Source organism: Natator depressus, chromosome 6 (assembly GCF_965152275.1).
Source record: "Natator depressus isolate rNatDep1 chromosome 6, rNatDep2.hap1, whole genome shotgun sequence".
In the NCBI taxonomy this organism is placed as follows: Eukaryota; Metazoa; Chordata; order Testudines; family Cheloniidae; genus Natator; species Natator depressus.
Window position 1 is genome coordinate 86,377,687 of NC_134239.1, and position 23,447 is coordinate 86,401,133.

The 23,447-nt window shown below is 41.2% G+C and overlaps 1 protein-coding gene and 1 long non-coding RNA gene across 2 annotated transcripts; one reads left to right on the forward strand and one right to left on the reverse strand.

The window, feature by feature from the left end:
• Positions 1 to 5,026: 5,026 nt before the first annotated feature.
• On the reverse strand, positions 5,027 to 9,664 carry NKX2-1 (NK2 homeobox 1). Its single transcript, XM_074957099.1, has 2 exons — positions 9,130 to 9,664; positions 5,027 to 7,899 (listed from the first exon to the last, which is right to left on the reverse strand). Exons 1-2 carry the CDS (start codon positions 9,494 to 9,496, stop codon positions 7,229 to 7,231), a joined length of 1,038 nt encoding a protein of 345 aa, XP_074813200.1. The 5' UTR covers positions 9,497 to 9,664; the 3' UTR covers positions 5,027 to 7,228.
• Positions 9,635 to 23,032, forward strand: LOC141990133 (uncharacterized). Its single transcript, XR_012640089.1, has 3 exons — positions 9,635 to 9,775; positions 19,591 to 20,039; positions 22,686 to 23,032. It is a non-coding gene; the product is annotated as an uncharacterized LOC141990133 (long non-coding RNA).
• Positions 23,033 to 23,447: the final 415 nt, after the last annotated feature.

Here is a 23,447-nt window from a genome sequence, read left to right on the forward strand (position 1 = left end):
CCGTGAGGCAAGCCAGCGGGATTTAGGTAGGGCTGTATTGTTATCAGTGTACCTGAGCACATTTTAGTCCCATGAAAAAGTATGCAAATCGAAACATTTGTCAGCTATTAACGTTTAGCAGGCGACCGTGCTGGGGTAGTTGTAACCTGCCCACATTGCTTCAACAGAATAATTCACGCTCGGTTTTTTAGGAGGCACAGCTGGTGTGTTCATTCTGGTGTACCACTTCCTTCTTGTTTTAGCACACTAGCTAGGACAGGGAAAGTCTGTTCAGTTAATGAGCGGTGTTCTTCGTAAACCTTTCTCTCCATAACTTCAGTACTAAGCAATTGTTGTATATGTTGGGCCATATACTTTTGAGTACATTAGCCATAAGCATACTTAAATATGATACCATGTTATTAGCCATAAATAATACAAAGCATCACAATTAGAAGAAATTATTACTTGGATTTAGGGTTAGCATTTGCATTTGAGTAAAACAAATGATTAGTTTGGTGTTTTTAATCTCTTTCTCTCCCCTTCTCCCCCACCCCCCACATGACCATTTACCCATATATGATAAGCAGTAAAAGAAGCTCTCAATTTATACTTTGGGATTTTCCATTGTAGTACCTGCAACAATCCAGTCTAGAATTGGGCTTTTTCCCCTACTCCATAAATAATTAAACAAACAAACAAACAAATTAAATTAACGAGCGAAGCACTTTACCTACAAAACTCCTTTGTTATTTATTTTAAGGCTGCGCATAGATCACAACAAATTGAACTTCATTGAAAATTACCACCCACTACTCCTGAAATCTGCCTGATCACTACATTAAATGAGCAGAGACTCTTTCAGAAGAATTATTTCTCAGTTTAGTGAAATTATAAATGATCATTTTTAACCTGCTCCTACTTCCACTGAAGTAAATTACAAAACTCCCCTGGGTTTAAATGGGAGCAAAATCTGGCCCTCTATTACATACTGAGGGATATGTTTTAAAAACATATAGAAAACTTTGGCATACCATGTTTTAGCTGATCTTGAAGGCCTTTCATTTTATGAAAAAAGAAAAGGAGGACTTGTGGCACCTTAGAGACTAACAAATTTATTTGAGCATAAGCTTTCGTGAGCTACAGCTCACTTCAACGAAAGCTTATGCTCAAATAAATTTGTTAGTCTCTAAGGTGCCACAAGTCCTCCTTTTCTTTTTGCGGATACAGACTAACACGGCTGCTACTCTGAAACCTTTCATTTTATGCTCCATTTTGTTTTTATTTGGGAGATAACCCTCAGAAAAAGATTACCTGTCAGGAGAAATGGAGTCAATTTTTTCTAAACACACACCCAGTGTTGAAGTGTTTTAAGCATAACCCTTTTAAAAATATAAAAATGTTCTTAGGAGCTAGAAATGACGAAATAATTTTAACAGATAGTTTAAATAATTAGCAATATATGTTGGGGGGAAGAGGAGAAAAAACAGAAACAAAAACAAAACCCCACCTCCACTTAACGATTCAGTTTTGTTTCAATGTAACATTTTCTTCAACTGAGCCTGCTTGGGTTCTGAGTGGTCCACAGATAAATCAGCTTGTCAGAGCAGCATCGATATGGGCTGTGCCTAGTATATATATATATATTTTTGAATGTCCATGTTAAATAGTCTTTTTTTCTTTCTTTCAATAAGATAAACTGATGCAGAAAGAGGAGAGAGCTAAGGTGGCTATATTGTATTACTATCTTGATTGATTGTATTCTCGTTTAATAACACTAATAAATATCTTAAGAAATCGGCATGTTGGGAGTAAATGATCAAAACAAAAATGGAGACAAAAGTATATTATTTATAAGTGCTTCTGAGAAACAAAAAAAGTTTGCCAAACAGAAGCACCGAGAGAAACTCCAAAAGAGCGGCGTCCTGGAGTTACATTATTAGGTCACTAACAAACTGAAATGAACTCAGCCACTTCAGCTGCACCTTTAATATGAAACAGAAAAGTTTGTTCCTTCAGAGTTCCCAGGTGTGCGCATGTTTGGATGCTTTGGGAAAATTCACTTTCTCAAAGAAAAAGGCCACTAGATCTCACTCTTTCTTCAGTTTTCTGTATTGAAACTATGTTGTCTTATATCAGCGGGGTAGCCGCGTTAGTCTGGATCTGTAAAAGCCGCAAAGAGTCCTGTGGCACCTTTTTGGCTAACAGACGTATTGGAGCATGAGCTTTCCTGGGTGAATACAAGTCGACGTGCATCCGACGAAGTGGGTATTCACCCACGAAAGCTCATGCTCCAATACGTCTGTTAGTCTATAAGGTGCCACAGGATTCTTTGCCGCTTTATGTTGTCTTAATCTCTTATATAGACATTTTCTGAATATCTAATCAATTAAGTGCTTCCCCGAGAAACACTTTAAAGAACCATTGCAATGATAAAGCAATGTATGGAAAGATATTAGCAGTTCTGATCAATCGAATACAAGAAAACTTTTAAGTGTAGCAAGATCATTATGTAAATTCATTTGCTAGGGAGATGCAACCCACACATGGATTAAAAATCACATGAATAGCCCCAGTGTGTTTATCAAATATTTTTAAAAAGTATATTAATCATTGTCACATCTTGTTGTTAATGTGAGATATGGACGTAAGTATTAAAACGGCTTAAATATTGCTAATTACATTGTAAATATTTTTAAAAATTAAACATACTACTTTAGAGAAGTTTATATATGGCAACTCAGGTCAATGAAGTCATACTCATAAAACTTGTTTTCATATCTTTGCTATTATTATAAAAATTATCACGTTTTTTTTAAAAAAACCCGAACCTTTAAATCTAAGCTTGAATCTCACAACTAACTTTTTCCATTCTAGGTTTTCGAAGCAGTTTTCTGCATGCTCAGTTACTTTAAGCATTAACATTATTTTAATTTAATTTTATGACAACACATCTTACTCACTTTCTTTATCCGAAACTGAGCAGAAGCCTTAGAGAAAAAGACATAATATATAAAGCTTTGACCTTACCTGATCCCTAATGTGCTTGCAGCCAGAAACAACCAGCTCTCATTTCGTGTTAATCATCAATTTGACATAGAAGACAATATTTCTATCTTTGTACCCATTTGATACATATATACAATATTACCATTTACTTGTTAGGGGAGGGGGCAGTTTCGATGGGAATCATAAGAGGAGCAGCTGGTCAGATAGAAAGATAGTGTCAACTTTGCGCCAAACATTGCCATGAAAGGATTGAAATTCTTCAGGAGCCATTCAGTGTTTACCTCCAAGTTCCCTTTGTAAAAGCAGTCGCCATGAGTAGTTAGAATAGAGCTCACTCCCCAGCGAGGCCCTTTTACCCGCTGTCTGCAATAAAACTGCTAATATACTTTTTTCTGTGGCAACTTCCCTTGGTGTCATTTTAGAACTGTCTCAGATTACATTGTTTGGGACCTGCACTTTAAACAACTAACTGTATTAGGATACTGAACTGCCTTTTGAACTAAAATGCAGGCAATACACATCTAGATTAGCATCCCGATTGGTTTTCTCGTGTGTATAATAATCATCCCTGCACTGCTTCTTATTCTGACTGCAGGGAACAGAAATATCATCTTGGCTCAGACCCCAAGATTGGAGATCCTTCTGATTGTATTTCTTTCCGAGACTCCTCAGCTACTGGTGATAAAAGGACGTTGGTTTGAAACAAAAATGTGCTCATACCGAACAGCAAATATGGCGAAGCCCTGATATTTTTTTTTCTCCAGCCTGCTGTGCCACTACATCCACACACTTCATGGCACTCAAGCATGAACTCCTATTTACAGCAGGGGAAAAAATGCCCTCAGCAAGTCTCATACATCTATAGGCAGTGCCAGGGGGGAGCGGATGGAGGAAACAGCCATTCTTTATTAGATCTCTTTAACTACAAAATATCTATATGGTGCCCGGGGTCTGATTTCTATATGTGATCGGAGACATTTGGAAATGTATTTCTCTTCCAGCATTTCAAAGATTTTAATCACTGTTCTAGCTCTCCCCCCCTCCCCCGCCTTTTTAACGTCCCATTATTCGAGTTCTGCATTGATTAACAAGCGACTGAAAATCAGTGGCACGGGAAGAGGCAAGGGTTTACATAGTAGCATATATTTTAATTTAGGAAAGCTATACAGTGGGTAAATTCCCGCGAGTCTGCTCAAGGGAAATTTTAGATTAAAATGTTTTGAAAAGTCATTGGAATATCTTGATCGTAATGGAAGACGTAACTGGCTGTACAAAGAAGTCTATGATAAAAGGCTAATAATACGGTGTCATAAAAAAAAAACCTCTATAAATTTGTTAAAGAGGCAGTTTGTTTGCATTTCTCCTGATTGATATGTAAATACAGTTTGAATTGTGTTTGCTTGGTCTCTAGTGCTTTATAAAGAGATGAATTCACCTTTCTGTGGAACAAGTAAACAGACTTTAAACTAAGCCGACATCAGACAAAGTGGAAACGAGTTTATTTAATCGAAACTAAATTTAGTTTAAGAAAGATAAGCCAGTGTACATAATAATCCATTACAGTAATTACACCCACCACCAAATATGTGTTTATGAGGTTGTCTAGATACAATAAAATTCATTTATTGCCCAAAGTCTATTATGTTAAGTCGCTAGCTGGTTCCACACTAAACATGCCAACTTTATTTCTCCGTTCCATGAAAATAGTTCTCGGATTTTCCAATTATTCCTAGTTCCCCTCGAGTTTGAAAATTACCAGTTTTTGGAAGGATTCTAAAATAAATCCCAAGAAAGGGGAACTGTCGATTTAAGCATAGCATTTCACACCTTTCGTGTGTATTTTAAAATTGGGAGAGAGGAACTAGACCTACTAAAAAATGTATAGCATTAAACAAGCACAGGTCTCTCCCTTGGACCAGGACCTAAGAACAGAAGTTTAACACTTCAAAGAAATTCCAACCAGTTTCCCCCGTGGAGTTCTATTTTAAATGACAGCACCGAACACTCTGTTTAGGCTCTCTGAATGCTAGCTTTGACCTATAGTTATAAATTTGAAATAAGTATTCTTAATAGAGAAAAAAAGTAACGTTAAAATATGTTCTATCCCATTTGATAATCTTCCTCTATCAACCTACGGAATACTATAAAAATGGAGGGGCTTGAAATTCCCGCTGACACACGTGATGTCCTCCAGTTTAACAGAAGGATCAGATAATCTTTTTACTCTATTTCCTTTTTCTTATCCAAGCTCCCTGAGTAACACTAGGGTAACTAAGATGATAAAGCCCTCCGGCGCTGCTACAAAAACTGTAGATTTGTTTGTTTGTTTCCACTCCCTTTCTCGCTAACTCCTTTCTCGCTCCCTCTCAAATAACAGGCACTGGGTTCGTGATTCTTCAGGATTTCAGAGATCTTTGAATTGTGAGATGTATTTCAGCGTTTTAATGTAAAAATCGGAGGGAAAATTACAGCTAAGCAGTGGATTTGGAGGAAATTAAGGTCTGGAGTCCTTGATGAGATAGGTTAACACTGGGCACTTTGAATTTTCAGTTACACTCACAAAAGGGATCATGTTGGGCCAGAAAGCTTGTGAATTTAATGTGTTTGTTGATTGTCCAGTTAAAAACTATTTCACAATATCTACTTTGTCTATTTACACCGAAGTTAACACGTACCTCTCTTGAATCCCTATAGTGTGTACATCACTAACACATGCACGTCTGTTTCTCAGCTACACACGTACCTCCCCCCTTCACCTGTTTCTTTACAGCCTAGTCCAGTCCCCAAAGCAAAAGCAATCTGCGTTAAAACGAAATGCGTCCGCAGCAAAGTAGTTCCCCTCCCTGTTTTGTAAGAATGAAAGCTGCAGGACAAACTGAAGTGATGCGTTTGCGCCTGTGTGTGTATATAATGAAATACATTTTTATAAAGAAAGTTAATTCAGACTACACGCCGGACACAATAAACTATCATTTTATTTTGATTATAAATAAGGTGACTGTACTTTCCTTAAAATACAAGTACATAATAAAACCTGGTAGAAATGATCTTTGTACAAGTTATTAAAACTGGACACGCCTTAAAACGGTTGCATTTGCTAGCCTGTCAGTGGGTTCCTCATTAGTTTGTTTCTAATACCCTCAGACATTTAACTTCTCCTAAATGCCTTTTGGAATTTCAGTGACTACTTCTGGAATACTTTCCTTTCTCTATGAATAACTATCTGCTGTGGGCTCCCTACCCTGATATCTGGCTAATCAATTCGGACTCGATTTCTTCATTAGAATATAGTTTATATATTTGCTTATCACTTCTCCAGACCATGGGCCTGATCCTGCTTCCCATTGAAACCAATGGGCCGAACTCCCCATTTACTTCAATGGGAGCAAGATTTGGGCCTTTTTGCTTTTAGTGTCAGTATTTATTAGCATCCCCATTTGTTTTCGGGTGTGGGGAGAGAGACCTACGGGGGAAAGCAAAGGGAAATAATAATAATAATAGTAATAAAAAGAATATTTGTAATGTGTATAATTTATTAGAAGCTTCTTAGGAACTATATTTAAGCCAAATATCTACATAAGTTTACAACAGAAAGAGGAGACGTGCGGAAATAACAAACTGCCAAAGGATTTACACGGATCGTTCAATGTCCATAAAAAAGGTCGGATGTGTGTTTTGGTTTGATTTGGTTGATTGTATTTTTTTTCTTTACAACAAAATATACAGGTTACTAAAAACTATGGGTTTAGTCCAACTTTTGACAGCATTATACAGCTACAGGTTCACATCAAAAGTAAGGGAAGAAAAAAATGCCAAGCTGTGACGAATCAATATCTCCATCCGCGGGCTCTGGCGGCTGGGCTGGGGGAGTAGAAAGGGGGCCTTTCCTTTTCTCTGGGCGACACTAATGTTTTTGTGGGGGGGGGGGAAGCCTACCCCTCCCCTCCGAAAATCTCTATATTTACATGCAAGGTCTATTCGCTGGCAAAGTGTACATTTGAAATCCAAGCCTTCAGACTATGACCACTCATGGGCTCCATTCTGCAACTGCTCCATGATTTATTTTTTTTTATTAAATACTCATTTAACAACCTAAAAGTCACTCTCTGTCTCTCTCTGTTAGGGGTTCCTCAAAGAACCGCTCGTTAAAAAATAAAAATAAAAAAAATAGTTTGACCAGGACAGAGATTTGTGTGACTGGGCGCATCAGAGCTTTCTTTAAAAAAAAAAAAAAATCCTTTCACCAGGTCCTACCGTAGAGCAAGGTAGAGCAAGACATGGCGGTGCCATAGTCAGAACTAGAAGAGTTTAAGTGAGACAAACTGGAGACCTGGCTCTGGAGAGACGAAGGGCTGGCTGAGTGCTGTCCCAGGTCTGGAGACTGCCCTGCACTGTTTGGCTGGTGGTTCTGATGCTGTCCAAGGCTGTTGCCATTGGTAGCCACTGTGATTGCTGCCGCTGCCTGCTGCTGATGGGTCTGGATAGCTGCCGTCGGTGTGTTGGAGCCGGCTTGGCAGGGCTTGCCATCCTTTACAAGCACGGGCACCGCCACTCTTCTGGGAGACTGCTGCTGTTGGCAAGAGCCGTTGTCCTGTTGCATCTGCTGCTGCGCGGCTTTGTCTTTGGCCTGGCGTTTCATCTTGTAGCGGTGGTTCTGAAACCAGATTTTGACCTGAGTCGGAGTGAGATGGATCATGCTGGCTAAATGCTCTCTCTCCGGAGCCGAGAGGTATTTCTGCTGCTTGAAACGTCTCTCCAGCTCGTAAACCTGGGCCTGGGAGAAAAGTACCCTGCGTTTCCTGCGTGGAGTGCTCTGGAGAGGTGCCATGCTCTTGCTAACGTCTCCCAGCGAGCTCAAGCTCCCCATGCCGCCCATGTTCATTCCAGAAGACGGCCCCATAAAGCGGGATACTAAAATCAAGAAGATCACACATTTTAAACAACACGGTTAGCGGCACGGGACTGCCTGGGCGAGACACGCTTTTCGACTATTGACTCCAAAGCCAAGATCCTCTCCCCGATTAATAATCACCTTCCCAGTCAAAATCTATTCCACCCCCACCTAAGCCGGTTGCACTGGTACTAGCCCACCACCGAGCCAGGCAGGGCTGTAGACCGCCGCACGCTGTGTCCCTAGCAGGGAAACAGTTTGATAACGATTTACGCTTCTTTCCCCCCCTCTCCCCCCCCCCCAGTGCTATTCCAAACACTTAGGGGTCATACGGAGCAAAACCTTCACCAATAACTGAGTATGTGCAAACACGGACTATCCGAGAGCTGGAACACAGCGAAGAGAACGAAACAAAAGCAGTGCTAGGAACATACAATAGCTAGTGCAAGTTTCCATCTTTAAACGGGTCTCACACCCCTTTCAAACCACTCTCCATAAGAAGGAAACATCTCGCTCCGTATAGCCGTATTAAAGGAATACACGTGAGTTCCCCCTTCCACCACCTTCTGTGTTAAGCAGGCATGTGGGGGGCTGAGACACGACAGGTCAATAAGTAGCTTGATGTGCCCATTTAGTTGCGAATTATTCTGAATTTAGGTTGGAAGGTGTCTGAATTTATTTAAACGAGTCCCTTGCCCTGATGACAGTGTTTGCCGCGTTTCCGTTCTCTGTCGCCCTTATCTGCACGGTTGTTTATTGCAGGAGGGTTGGGGAGAGGGACCCCCACCCCCAGGACACAGCCACCCAAATGTTTCCTCTCCTACAGTGAAATCGCTCCTATCGTGGGGCATTTTCCCCATCGGTTCTCCTTCGGCAATGGAGCGCTGGCTCACTGGGACCAGACAACACCTTCCGTCTCAGCGAAGCAACCCACAAGCCGGGGGTGAAATGGAAAGCGAGAGACAGGGGATACCGAGAAAAAGCTAAAACAGGACAGGAGCCTGGGAAACCGGGGGAAAAACATACCGATCGTATCAATCCTAGAAAGCCCTGCCGCGATCCAGCTCTTTGAGCTGACCCGGTTTCGACTTCAAGCCACTTTCCCCCCTTGTCTTTCGCCCCCACCCCCACCCCGCTCCAAAACCCGCACTGTACCGCAACCGACATGGTTTCTCCAAGTCGCTCATTGGAAAGGCTTCCTCCCAGAGCTATGCGTAAAGTTTTCCCCGCTGGCTGCGGGGCTCACTTACTTGTAGAGAAACGGGGGTCCGGGTTGGCCCCGTACCATCCTGTGGCTGAAGCACTGTTCCGCATGGTCTCCTGGTAAGGTGGAAGCTCGCCCATGTTGCCTAGGTTGCCGTTGCAGTAGCCCCCCATAGTGGTATGGGAGAGTTGGGGGACGCCTGCCGCTGTCATATGGTAGGCAGCAGTCACTGTCCCGTTGTGGCCCATGGGGTGCTGCTGCATTGCTGGCTGAGAAACCTGAGACTGCCTGTAGGCTGCCAAGGGAGCCCCCAAGTTGCTACCCTCCATGCCCACTTTCTTGTAGCTTTCCTCCAAGGGACTCAAGATGTCAGACACTGAGAAAGGAGTCGTATGCTTTGGGCTCATCGACATGATTCGGCGGCTGGAAAAAAAAGGGGGAAGGGGAGGCCAATCTTTTTTGCCAAATATTCTGGTGTTGCCTTAACGCCGATCTTGTTGGATGTACACGTAACCGAGTGGACGAAGTCCGCCTTAATTGGATTGAGTGGAGGCTCAGGGCTGCCTTTCGTTTGTTTTAGCCAGACGCCAGGTTTTAGGCTGCCACCAGAGGCGGGGCATAGGCACTAAAGCAACAAGACAATAGAAGCCTACATCTTGCCCAAGATAATTAGCTTACATGCTGATGACAAGGTAAACACCTTTAAGTTTTACTTGTCAGGATTTTTTATGTATTTTTTTGAAAGACCCCGTGAGCACAAGTAATTTTATTTTATTCTTCTGGGGTGGCAGCATTATGGGTGGGGAATTTCATGTCATTTGTAAAGACAAATTTGCTGAGTTAAAGAGAAATGATTTACAATTCTATTCCGACGCCTAACATTATAGCCTCAGCCTTTGTGAGGGATGGCTAGAGAGAGTTTAACATTATGGAACAAAGGGATTTATTTCCCCTCGCTCCCCCCCCCCCCTTCCCCACTAAGTTCGAGTTTAAAGAAACATTGAAGGGAGAAATCTCTCCTAGAATAGTTTGAGGAGCTAACGTTCATATCTGAGGCACCGTTTCCACACTGGGCATTGCACAATACCAAGGGTCCTAGAGATGCCCAAAAGATTGTCTGGTAGAAAAGCAGTGAACAGCACCTACATTTTAACAACGTTGCAGAGGAGGTTTCTCTATAGCATATATCATAATAAGTCTTCAAATGCAACGCCACAGTCAGCGTCTGGTTCCTGTACATTAAATCATCAGATCGTTTTGCCTAGCTTTTACTTTAAAGAGAGATGGAAGCTTGCTTGCAAATATGTAAAGTAATAATAGGTGACAGATTGTTGAAAAATATCTTAAAACAAAATGTCATTTGTCATTTTCTGGTAGGAGCAGTGTCAGAAGCTTCCTATGGCACCGCTAAAGATGGTTTCTAAGGTTATTTATGAATCAAGGAAGTTAGGGATGGAAAAGACCTATTTGGTCATCTGGTCCATCATCCTGCCAATGAAGGTTTGGTTCCCTGAATTTTGTGATATTTTGCCCCGTCGAGTTTTAAGTAAATGTAGAGTCCATTCATATTAATACATATATATCTCTAATAGTTAATGTGACTCAGATTATTGCCAAGACTTTGAAGGAATCTTCCAACTTTTACAGTAACTACAAATCACACATATCAGTGTCTCTCCTGAACGCAACGAAAAACCTTCCATGAATTTTAACATACTAGCTCAAAGGATTGGGAACTAATTTAATAAAGGGATTATCTGAATATTAAGAAAATTGCAGCAAAAGGTGCAGTTAACCTAGTGACTTTAAAGCATCAAATAACCATTTAATAATTGCACTTGTAAATATGTTTGTACTCTGCTTGTTCCTGCTTAAAAATGCAAAAGTGCACTTGCTACCCGGGAATAACTAAATATCTTTGTCTAAAGTGGCAGCATAAATGGCCAGTCGCTTTGTGACTGTGCTTGATATTAGACATAAGGATCATTTTACTTCAATTGGGAGGCTCTCATTCAGTAGGCAAGAAACGGTTTAGGAGAAAGTAGGTTCCCGTATGAGAATTAACACCCTTCAAGTATAAGCCTGCGCCTTGATTATACTTTAGAGCTCTGCAAGAGGTGAGCTTTTCCACACAAATATAATCGGTGGAACTTTTTTTCAATCAGGCCCTCAGTTCCTCTGAATCAGTTCAACTGCCTCTTTAGGCACCAGGTTATCTCCAGCCTTAATACCGAAAAGGGGGTTTGTTGTGAGTCTGTTGTGTCGCCTATAGCACATCTTAATCAGGGAAGGACAACTTTTGGTTAGAAATGGGTCTGCTTTGGAGACGTCCTGTTTTCTTGTCTTTCGCTCTTGTCTTTCTAATTAGGTGGAACATTTCCTTCATTGGCTTTGCCAAGGGATAATTGCTTTAATCTGTCATTTTTTACACATTTATTTCAGTGCTTTCGTTGATGAGAATATTCGGTTAAAAATTCGAAGCTTTTTTGAGGATTTTCCACATAAATCTCGTGCGTATTTTATTACGTTAGCAAAGGAACAGGACATAAAAGTATATGGAAAAATACAAATTCTGCAGCACAAGCAGGCAAGAAAAATATATTTTTGAAAGGAGTTTACATTACATTATACCTAATTCCAAAACCACTCAATTATTAATCTCAGTTTAATTATTGCAAAAAGTTATTGTTGGTGGTAGGGAAAAGGGATGTTTTCTATTCAGGATATTAGCTATGCATATGACACGTCTAAAAATCTTCCTATTTTGCCTTTCCTACGAAATATCACTGGAACCTGTATCTTTCTGAGTAATGTCTAATTGCCCGTTTAATATAGCGCGGGCTTCCTATTTGACGATAATTCTGCACATACACTAGAGTAGTGGGTCTTGGTGCAGATGTGCCTTTTTAATGTGTTGAAATTATTTCCTTTTCAAAACTTTTGTGGTTAATCATTCTTATTTGTCCCCCTGTTCGAACGAATGCATGTCAAATGGCCTCCAAATATTCCTCAATTAGATTAACCCGATCAGTGCGGAGGTAGATTGTGCTGGATCCTGGAAAGGAAAGTTGATGTGATTGTTATATCTGTCCTGCGTCTCTGATATGTATGAAGGTAAAACTCGCTTTTTCTCATTGTAATTTAGCTTACACACACACACACACACACACACACACACACGGATTGTTTATTGCAAATCATATGACTTGCATACACTTTTTAGCAAAATGAGTTATCCTAGTGGAATGCTATCACCGAGCCACCCAGGTTAATTACAGCAGGGTAGTTCAGTCTCCTATGCAACTATCAGGAAAGTTTGTTTTTGTTTTTAAACTGCCTTTCCGACCTTGTTTTGGGAGAGCTGCCTTCAGAGCAATTGAAGTCCAGCCTTTCCGAACTCCCTGGTTTGATCCTACCTAACTGCCTGGCAGCGGTGAGTTCTTTTACCTGGTGAGGCTGTCTACTAAAGCGCTTGAGTTAAAAGGAAATGCTAAGGAGGAGGAGGAGGAAGAAGAAAGATGAACTGCATTTCGCCTGTTGGAAGCGTATTCATAAGAATGCCACCGTCTGCACCCTATGTCTGCAGAATGCTTTATTCTCTTCTCTGCGGCTACACGGACGGTTCTTCAATAGCTTGTGACCCCACACAATCCGTTTGATAACACTCAGGATGTGGAAGAATGGGAGACTTCGTCAATCAAATGGTGCCAATCCCAATGGAAACGGTGCCACCATAACCACAGCGCCTTTCCTCATCAGCTGGATTGCGGGGGCTGGGAACTCAAGGAGCAGCTTTATAAAGTGTGCCCAGGGCTCTTCAAATTTAACAGTGTCTTTTAAAATATGTGCTAGCATGCCTCCCAAATGGGAATCAGATGAGCTAGTCTAGGCAGATTCAACCCAGGGGCTAGAGAAAAGCAGAATTTCCATACATTTCTCTGCATGGGAAGGGGAAAGATTTCTGCGCGTTGCGGCGTCTGGTTTAACTGGTTTAACGTTGTTTGATGTCAAATCAAGAAGGGTGTATTTCACTTTTTTTTAACATTTAAAACAAAAATGGATCGCTCTGCAGATGTTTTTCATGTGCAAGCGGAGCCAAGGTAGAAGCAGCGAAAACTAAGGAGCCGATTCAGCAAAGCACTCGTTTCAATGGGACTCCTCGCGTGCTCAACATTAAGCACGTGCTCAAACGCTTTGGTGGATCAGGCTCAAACGAGTACCACACTTACAACAAAAGGGTGTCGAACAATTTCCAGACAGGGTGCTTGTTTCTTCACAACGGGTTTTGAAATCATAACCTGAAAAAGCCAAAGGCGCCTCCTTAAGTCCCAGCTGTGTAGGCTCCACAAAATTGCTGGCTGTGTAAGGTCGGTACAATTTACCCTGTGATTTACAAAGCACCAGACACACCTTATCCAATTTCCCGACCTGTTCGCGAATGATAGATGTCAGTGTCTTACGCGCACGCCGTCTGTGAAGTTTCCATTTCCTTTGGGAGAGAGGAAAGGCGCTTTACGTTTTTCAGTTAGAGCGAGATTCATTGCTTAGACGTGGTTAACTTTGGTGGGATAGTCCCAAGGCAATGCACGAGCAAGTAGAACAGTGAGTTTTGCCTTATAGGTAACATTCTATACGAAGAATAAAAAATAATTACTCTTAGAGCATAGAGGGTGGGTGGAAACACGAAACCACTGCCAACATAAGGCGCTGTGCCGTGTAATGGAATGTCACGTTATCTATATAAGGATCATTACAATGTAGTGTTACCTTTCGCGCTAATTATGTAGTGCCATCAAACGAGCTTTGTTTAGTTTAAAAGAGTTAATAACAAAGGTAAGATTCAGATCCAGTCTTTAGAGGCGACTTCCTATTAATATATTGCCTGTTCATTGAATAACCCGCTTCTCCTCCCACAGCCCAGATGTCTGAGGAAATTAAATATGGACAGCAGAAACAAAAGAAACCGTAATAGAGCGGTTTAAACAGTCTAACTGAACACTGCTAGAACACTTTAACACACGTTGCAGTCAGCTACTCCTGAAGGGTAAGATGAATGGGTGTCCGGGTAAGTAAAGGTTATTTTCCACAAACACACCTTGTAAATACTCCCTTGAAATCTATTGCCCTGGTGGGAGGAACTGCCGTTAGGAATCGTCGGAAAAAGCTACATCTTTCCCTCTGTTGAAGATGCTCACTCCACTGGTTACTTCAGTGGGACCTGAGAAAGTCTGGTGGGTTGAAGTGAATGAGTCCACATTTCCCCGGTTTTGAGTTCTGAAAGGGAAACCCTCACTTCATCGTCTCAGGAGCTGAGGCTGTGTATGAAAATGAGCCTTTTTGAGCGGGGACTCTATAGTGCCTCTTGGGTGCAGGTCCCGAAGATAACCTGGGGCTTTCCAAGAGCTGCTCTGGCCAAACGGAGAGTCCCCTTTGGCTCATCTTGCACCGCGCTCTCGGTGTTTGGTACAGAATTCCATGAGCTCCCCACCTCGGGCTCGTAACGCTTATCCTATAATAAAGTGCCCATCCTCTGCCCCAAAGCCCAAGTCAATGGCTTTGTCATTTGCCCAGAGACCGCTGTAAGGGACGTTTATTTTATGCAGAGGGCAACATTTATAGGCGAGAGTCTCCTCTGTTCTAGGACAGATTTGGCCAGGGTGCTGGTGCCGCATTGCTGTGCCGTTATGGATTGTCCCCGGGAGACACTGACCTCCGCTTTACCTAAAACGCACTTTGCTGAGGGGGGAGAACTTCACGCGATGAGGGGGAAGGGAGAAATGCCAACCCAGAATCAGGGGCTGAGTGGAAGCCCCTTGCAGTCTGGACAGATCAGCTGTTTATGGATAGCTTTGGCACATTAGGATCCGAGGGGGATTATTACCCTAGGGGAAGGGGCTGTTGCCAGCATTTGTGAAGGATTTTATTTTTAAAAAAAAACAACCACACTATATTTAAGACTCATCTCAGAAAAAAACAATCAGTATTTCCCCCAATCCTACAACTGCCACCCTAAGCTATTTCCACGCTAATCATTGCAAATGCCAGCAATTCTGGGGAGCCATCCTGCAGCCCCTAGTCTGGAGTAGTATATAGCTTGAGCAGAGAGTGAAGGAGAGTCTCTCCCCATCCCTCCCCCCCCCCCCCCACCGCCGAACAGTAATGTTAATTAGATTTGTTAGGCCACTAAACATTTTAGAGCCGCGGTGGATTAAAACTCTGGGGTACAAAACCTCCCAGGCCCGCTGGGACAAAGCTCCCAAATGGATTATGTTTCAGCAGTTAGGTTTAGGATGAAAACCAAGGGAGAAAGTTGCCAATAGGTATATATTTGCTTTTAGAAGTGAGTGAATGAAAGAGAGAAGGCGCAGGACCAAAATGATTTACTTGTGTATTTGTGTGCCTGTTTTTTGGTTACAGTTCTCCACCGATTTTAATTAAGCTTGTGAATATGGAGGGCAGTGGGGGAGGGGGAAAAGAGACCTTGCCCGTTTGACTGTTTCTTCCCCCAAGACTCAGAGGCTAAACTTATTCGCCTTGCTCCGGCAAATAGTCCTATTGGTTACACATAAAGTGAGCAAGTTTTGATTTTATAATTTAAAAATATATTTTCTTCTCTTCAGTTACCGAAAGTATTTGACTTCAAATATGATTACGTTTAAAAACTAGACAATACGTTCTGCATTTATTGTACGGATGCTGAGGTTGAAAAGTCTGTATATTAACAGAAAGTGCCTTCCTTGTACCCCCAATAACACCTATTTAAAACGGAAAGAATGAAAACAATCCGATGTCTGTTGTCCCTGGGCGCTGCACAGTTTCCGCTTCGCACTTTACTCAGCTGGGACAACGCAAACGACTTCTTATTTTCAGTCAGATGTCACTGTTCACTATTATTTGTGTGTTGTGCTAATTTCGCTCCCCAGCTGGCGTGCACTAGCTGGCTGCTGCAATGGCTGGGTGGCAGGCACTCTCAGAAACGGGAATGTTTGATCATTCAGAAAAGTCTCTTTCCATTGACATTTTATAATCCGATAATAGGAATATTTCTATTGATCTTGTGGTTGCGGAACTTGATTTTTTTTTGTAACACAAACTAAAACGGAGGCCAAATTAGACCTGCCAATGTTCCTTCAAACACCTGTCGTTTAGGTATTGTGATCCACCTTCAGAGCTGTTGCCTGCTGACTTATCATCACACTGAACTCCTTGCTTTGTTTCAAAGAACGCTTCTACCTAAAGCATTAATTACATTTATCAGACCTGCGACTCCCCACCAATCTTACATGGATCCCCTGCGAAACTTGTCATCTCAGACGAAAAGAATGCTGGAGCCGACCAAAGGACTCATTCACTGTTGCCGTGTTATAATTTCCTTCTGAACAATCAAGCAAAAGCTCTCCAGTAATTTGCCCTGAATTCTTCCCTGCCATCCCCAGCAAAGAGTTGCTTGGACTATGATCGTCAGGGAGCTTTAATTCAGAGGGAAAGCTCAGAGATCTCCCACTGCGCCCTTGTATCTGAAAGTAGTTTTTGTGGTAAGCACAGTCATGTTAAGGACGGACGGTGCATTTGTGCTCAAGAGGATTCAATGCGATTTGGAGGATGCTGGGCTTTTCCGACCTGCGCAGAGAAAGATGTAGTAGGACTATCTACTTCCCTCGGGCGCCTCGAATTGATGCGATCTACAACAGCCTCTACTGGCCACCGTGAGAACCGTGTCACTCCGGAGACAGGAAGGCAGAGGCCTAGCTTGACCGTTACTCAAATACATTTCATTGCATAGGTGCTGGAACTAGGGGGCACTGCGGTACACTCTGGCTTGAAGTGGTTTCCATTATATACAGGATTTACAGTTTGGTTCAACGGCTCGCAGCACCCCCCACCAGAAAAATTGTTGCAGCACCCCTGTTTCATTGAGGATGATTTTTTATTTAAATTCTCCTTAAACAAATTGTGGCTCAGGATAAAAACCGTGAAGCAATTTTGACCAGTTCTTATGTATCATGATAATAGTCTACATTCTGCATTGCTCCATCTGGATATTTCTCCAGATCTATAGGAAAGGATTAGCTCCTTTTAATTTGGTTGGCCTTCATTTTCTATTTTCAACTCTCCTTCATTCAAATAGCTCAGTTTCCAAACCAGAGATAAGTCTTTTCCTCGCCTGAAAAGTATCGGGTACATAAAATATCTGGTCTTTTCCTCCCCTGAAAAATATCAGGGATCAAGAGAAGGAGGAGGTTGTTAATCTGTGACCATTTATACTTTGTTTCCAATGTTCATTTCCGCAAACCAGTAAAATATTCTCAAAATGTGCTCTTGGTAAATCCATGTGGCAAAAATATACTGTTTAAAACCTCTCCTGCCTAGGAGTGGATTTCCTTGCTTTCTCCTTAGTTCCCACCATGACATGACAGAATGCATCTCCCCATCCCTAAGTGGTAGGCCTTATAGCACTTTTCACAGTAGTCCTTACCAGTGGGATAAGGCTTGGTAAGGAATGAGACCTGCCTGAGTCACTGCCTATACCCACTGAGTTGGCAATGTGGGCCACTATGCTGGGGGCTTATTACTCAAGTGAGAATTAATACAAAAAAAAGCTTTTTTGTTTAGTTTTCCTGTTTCAAAAATATCATGTTTGAATGTACATATGATATAATCAGAGACAGCCATATGCTAGGATCTTCCGCTGTTCAGTTAATGGTGAAGTGGGAACTGGTGGTCTCATGGGCAAACAGGCCATTTCAGAGACCCAGAAGGTCTTTTGGGGACGCTTCAGAGGTCCTCTTTCACTTGAAGAGGTCCTCTCTCCTGGAAAGATTATGCCCTCGCTCTTGCTAGAAGAACTGATGGGTACTGTTCAAAACTTATGTAAAGTGCTTCCGTAAAAGGAATCCGTTTGCAGTGTCCAGAGAGAATGAAATTTTTTTGGTTCTACTACCTGACCCCTAAACAATGCTACATATTCTTGAGAGCCATCTCCTGGCACATTTTCTGTTAACTGATTATTGATGTATAGAGAGAGACACAACACTCTGGTAACAAATAAATTCCTCTTTATAGAAGTTCAACTGCTTGTACACTAATGGCCCTGTTTTTAAGTCCCAGTGTTCCAAGGGGTTTATACCATACAATATATTTTCAAGATTATTCTTCTATTGATATGTGATGAGATCATATGGCTAATTAAATAATGCTAAAGGGACCTACATGTGGTCAAGTCTCTGCAAGCTTATATGAGAGCAGAACCTCTTTAGTCTATACTATAAATAGAGGTGGGTGAATTGTAAAATATGACCCTTCCAGCTCCTCTCACGAGTACCCTGTAATAGGGATCTACTCTAGGGGTAATATGGTGGCCATGTTTCTCTGTTACTCTGCGTATCCTCTAACATCCTAGCACAAGCATTGGCATTTTCCAGCGGCTGACATTTAGTTAATCAGAGCAAATTTGTAAAGTGGTTGCATGACTCAAATATACTGGATCTGCTGGATTGTTGTTCCTGTCAGATAGGAAGAAGAATATGGCCCACTGAACTGAATTTTGAAGGACAGGCCTGCTCCCAAAGCAGGTTATTTATAGTAGTTCATCTTGTCCCCTCTTAATCTCCCTTCTTAGTAAATCAAGTCATTTTAAGCAGTAACCTCTTAACGTTGTATAATCTTGGTATGAGCTCATTTCCGTGAGTTTTTCTCCCTGTGGGCAACTTCCAAAAACCCTACTATAGAGGCATTTTATGATTAGTTTTGGATTCTCTGTGGAAGGCTGTCCTGAAGATTGATTTTCTGCTAAGTCACTATGTATAGCTTTTTCCTGCTTGTATGTCTCAGAAGTTTAATACATTAAGATTGTTATAAGTTATATTCTATATTGTAGAATTTTTAGAAAGATCTCACCTCTCTCTCCAAATACCACCCTTGTTTTGTTTTCTCATTTTAAAACAGGAAATTCATTGCAAAAACAATATTAGCATGACTCATTCTGAGTAAAAAATAAATGTTAAATACTGACTTGGGGGGCCAGTGGGATTGTTTGAGTGTTTGAGGAGAGCATGATGAATAAGGATGGAGTCATGAATTTCAGAATTATGATGTTTTATTTTAAAAATGTCCATGACGTTTGATGTTTTAGAGTTTCATTGTGCTAGTAGTGAGGGAGGGAATAGGTGGCATAATGGAATGGATGCCAGTCTGATGAACTTTGATTAGAAATCCTGGGTAGAGTTTTAGGGTGCAGAGCAGACATTGTCAACAAAGAAAGCAACTCCTTCTGTGGGGTTTTAGTAGAATAAAGATTTAGGTCTAAAATCACTGGTAGACTTTGGCTTCTTTGTGCATATCCAATGACAGAAAACAGCCATAAACCTGGCTTAACTGGCTGATAAACCTGGGTTTACAGCTGCTTTGCATTGTCAAAGTGGTGCAAAGTACTCTAGAGTGTTTTGGTGAATCTGCCGTTTCATGTCTTAATTTATCTCCTGTTGTCTTTTCTATCTCATACCACAAGGACATCACTTCTCACAGATGGAGAGTTTGGAGAGGAAGGAGTGGGGGAATGTGGTCAGACTCAAAGATTTGGACAGGTGGAGTCAGACTGGAGCTCTACCCAATAGACCTCCAAGGTAGTACTTGGCAACTAGCTGAAAGAAAAGAAGAGATGGCAATTTTCATAATTTTTGCCACACTTTCAATGACTTGTGACACTGTTACCCTAGTTCCTCTACATTATTCAAAATTTACTATGAAAATAGGGAGAGAAGAGATCAAAGACAATATAGGAGGAAGTGAAAACAGAAAATCCAGGCAGTAGAGACACAAGAACAGAATGACAAAGAAAATTTATTCCATGAGACACAGTGCCTCTTAATGGCCTCTGACAAGAAACACTGCCACCAGGAATGAAGGCGTTGAAGAATGACAAGAGTGGTGGGAGAAAATCAACTGATTTGACCTAAGGTAAGGGGTTAAAGTGGGATGCTGTCCTGCTTCAACATATCTCTGAAATGAACCCTGGTCTCTTTTCCCCAGTTTCTATACATAAACTGAACTAGCATCTCCTTTCCTCTTGGTCTTTGTTGTCACACTGGTATCCACCCTTGTTCCTCTGTTTATTCCATTGTCTCTGCCCACTTTGTTCTTCTCTCTGTCCCTTTTTTCTTCATCCTTTACATCTCCATGTTCTGTTTTTCCTTCATCCCTCTTTTCTATTGTCTTCTCACCTCTTTCCCTTCCTCTTTGTCCCTTTCTGTGGTTTGTGTTAGTCCCATCTGCTTCATTCTCTGTTGTTTTTCTCTTCCACAGATTTTCCGCCTCTTCATGGTTGGTACTGCCTTCTCCCCTGCCCCTGTTGAATCTTCTCCCTTTCCCCCTTCCTGATCACTCTCTCAATTAGCTGGTTGCAGGCCAACACTGTGAGAATCCGGCACCTGCAGCATTATGAAATTGGCATATATTACATTACAGTGTCAGTGTGACGTTGCACTTGGAGCCTTTAGGTTTGAATAAATTAGAAATTCAGGGGTTGCAAATCCAGTGAACTGAACCAACTAGTTCTGATTTCCTGAAACAGTGCTGGTAGGTTTAGCTACATTCCACTCATATAGGTAGGTAGGTACTAGTCATAAGCAAAAGTACACATGCCATTTAACTAGCTGTGGCCTTCAGTTTTTTTACCAGTATCTTGTAATATAGTACACATTATATTCATCCACCTGGGGGCCCGTCCTACAATAGCATGTAATCCATAATTTATGAGCCAGTTTTGGTTATTTTGTGTATCCAATCAATTTCTGCATATACAGTGTTTGTTTTTATTTCTTGGCTATTTCTACTGGCTTGGTGTTGATTTAAGTAATTGACAGAAAAACAAATTAATCTGTTTCCACCAAAGAACTAGGAGAACTAGGAAAGCTCCATTTGCTAAACACTACTTGCTGCCATCTATAACTTTGTAAAAGAGGAAACTTGTGCTCACGATACCTCTTTTGGATATACCAGCTACCTTCCTGGTTAGAAATCAGCACTGATGATGTCAGTTGTCCTCAGTTTCAGTAGATAGATTTGGAAGACCAAAACAGCTTTTCATACCTAGAGAATACAGGCTTCCAATTAGCTAAAAATTAAAGGCCTATATTTTCAAATGCAGATGCCTAAAGTTAGACATCTCCATCTGTCTTTAGGCACCTGAATGAATGTTGTCTGACTTTCAGAGGTGCAAGCACCAGCTGTTCTGAAGAGAGAGAATACTGAAGGGAAAAGAGATACACTGAAGACCAAGGTAGAATCAGAAAAGTGGTTTGAAGAGAAAGGAGAGATGTCTGTCTGTCTTATTTTTGTAGGCATTTGTGCCATGCTTATTACTAGGGTGGGTGAGCATGGTGTCTGAGATGTAAGAAGAATGGACAGAGAAAAAAATGAAGTGAACATTTAAAAAGTATTCAACTGAAAAAATGAACTACATGAACTCAGACACTGAGAAGATGAAGAGAACATGCCAAAATAGAGTACTATGAAGTGAAATTCCAGGTGTGTACCCACATAAATGGAAGCTGGAGCAAATGTTCAGATAAATCCCTGGGAAGAGAAATCACCTAATATTGTAGAACTCTGTTGTAAAGCCTATTTCCTTCTGGGGCCCCAAGACAAGGAGTTAGATTTTTTTTTCTTAGTCAAAGTACAGTTCTATTCTGAAAAATAATTTTGTAAATTAGCATCATCATCTTACTCCATAAATCTGCTTCCCATTCAGAGACCTATCTGCTTATTTTAGTGGCAAAAATAAGTTTTTATTCCTGCTATCAGTACAGAACACAGATATCATATGAGAGAGTGAGCTGGATTCTTTTCCAGCATGTACATCACAACAGAATTGTTAACTGATTTCTAATTGTAGCACCAATCCCTTCCAACTGAGTGTTGACAAAGGTGTTTCATAGATGTAATGGAAGACAGATTATGGCTTGCAGAATCTTTAATAGTGGTGTTGATGAGCAGGAAAGAAAGAATGCAGCTTGGCTTTCCAATCTCAAATTGTGTTTGAAGGATTGGCAGTTAGAAAAAAAACATATTTTTATTGAAAACTGAACAAATGCAAAGTAGAAGTCACTGAGGAGAAATAAATATCACTCTTCCAAGTAGAATAGCACTTTAGAATTGTGGGGGGAAATCCATTAGAATGACAACATGCCTTCATTGACAGGTATATTTTTTGTACACTCAGATAGTAGTCATTATTAGCATTCCAGTCCAAAAAGGCTCCATGTTGCAGGACTACCTTTTTAATTACTTTGGATGTTGGAGATAATAAAATGAAAAATTTCACTCAGCTGTGCCCTATAATAAATGAAAGCATGTTATATGTATTCAAAAAAAGCGAATTGTATAGTTGGGTTCATTCAGATTACAAGTTCAGTGTACAGAGTAGCGGCCGTGTTAGTCTGTATTCGAAATTCTTATCCTGAAGAAGGTTAGCTATCTTTATAGAGCTAGTTTACCCATTGTAATAGCCCATTAATGTATTTTTTTCCTTTTGTATAGTTTTTAAGTTTCGTTATCTTGTAATTACCTGCTTCCCCACTATTTTATGTATCTTGCTTGTTTCAGATTCCAGGCAATGAAGGCTGCTGAGGTAATACAATGAGATACTGTCCTGCATTGGAGTATGGAAGGACAAGATTGACTGCCACCTACATCAGTAATTATATATGCATTGGTTTCCACAGCTGGATCCAGAATAAATAATTTACAACATTACCTTGGAATAAAGTTGTCTTCAGAAGCAAGCAAGTACCTCAGGTGAACTTGTTGATGTATTATCACTGGATGAACAGATTGGGTAGAAACCTGAGCTAATGGTGCTTATGTCTGTTGAGCCAGATTTGATCATTGTACAGTAGCTTGTGTCAAGTCAAGCTGCACTTGGCACAGGGCCTAAGGAGAGGGAAGGTTTCTCTAAGCCCCTTTTCCACTCCCCTGATCCTGCAGCTGGTTCAGCCTCTGGCATAACTTTGGGAGGGTAGAGATGGCTGTGCCAGCTGTATGGCACCCAGTGATTTCCCTACATGAGAGGAATCCCTAGCGGCCCCATTAATGCAGATTTCCAGTTGCTTTGCCAAGTAGTCAGATGGAGGAGGACCAAGGATCTGGCCCATTGTGAGTTATAATAATGTATAACAATAGTACTTTTCACTTACACATCACCTTCTATTCCAGGATCTGAGAGCACTTTACGAATATTAATGAATTTAGTTTCACAGCACCCCTGTGAGGTAGCGATATAAGTGACTTGCCCAAGGTCATATGAGAAATATGTGGGAGAGGAATAGAGTAAATCCTGGTCTCTCAAGTATTGCTCCTATCTCTTAA

Bases quoted from the DNA above. Each gene is read 5' to 3' on its own strand.
- NKX2-1 (XM_074957099.1), bottom strand. From the start codon at position 9,496: ATGTCGATGAGCCCAAAGCATACGACTCCTTTCTCAGTGTCTGACATC. The intron at 7,900-9,129 runs GTAAGTGAGCCC...TCTTGATTTTAG, and splicing joins GGACCCCCGTTTCTCTACAA to TATCCCGCTTTATGGGGCCG.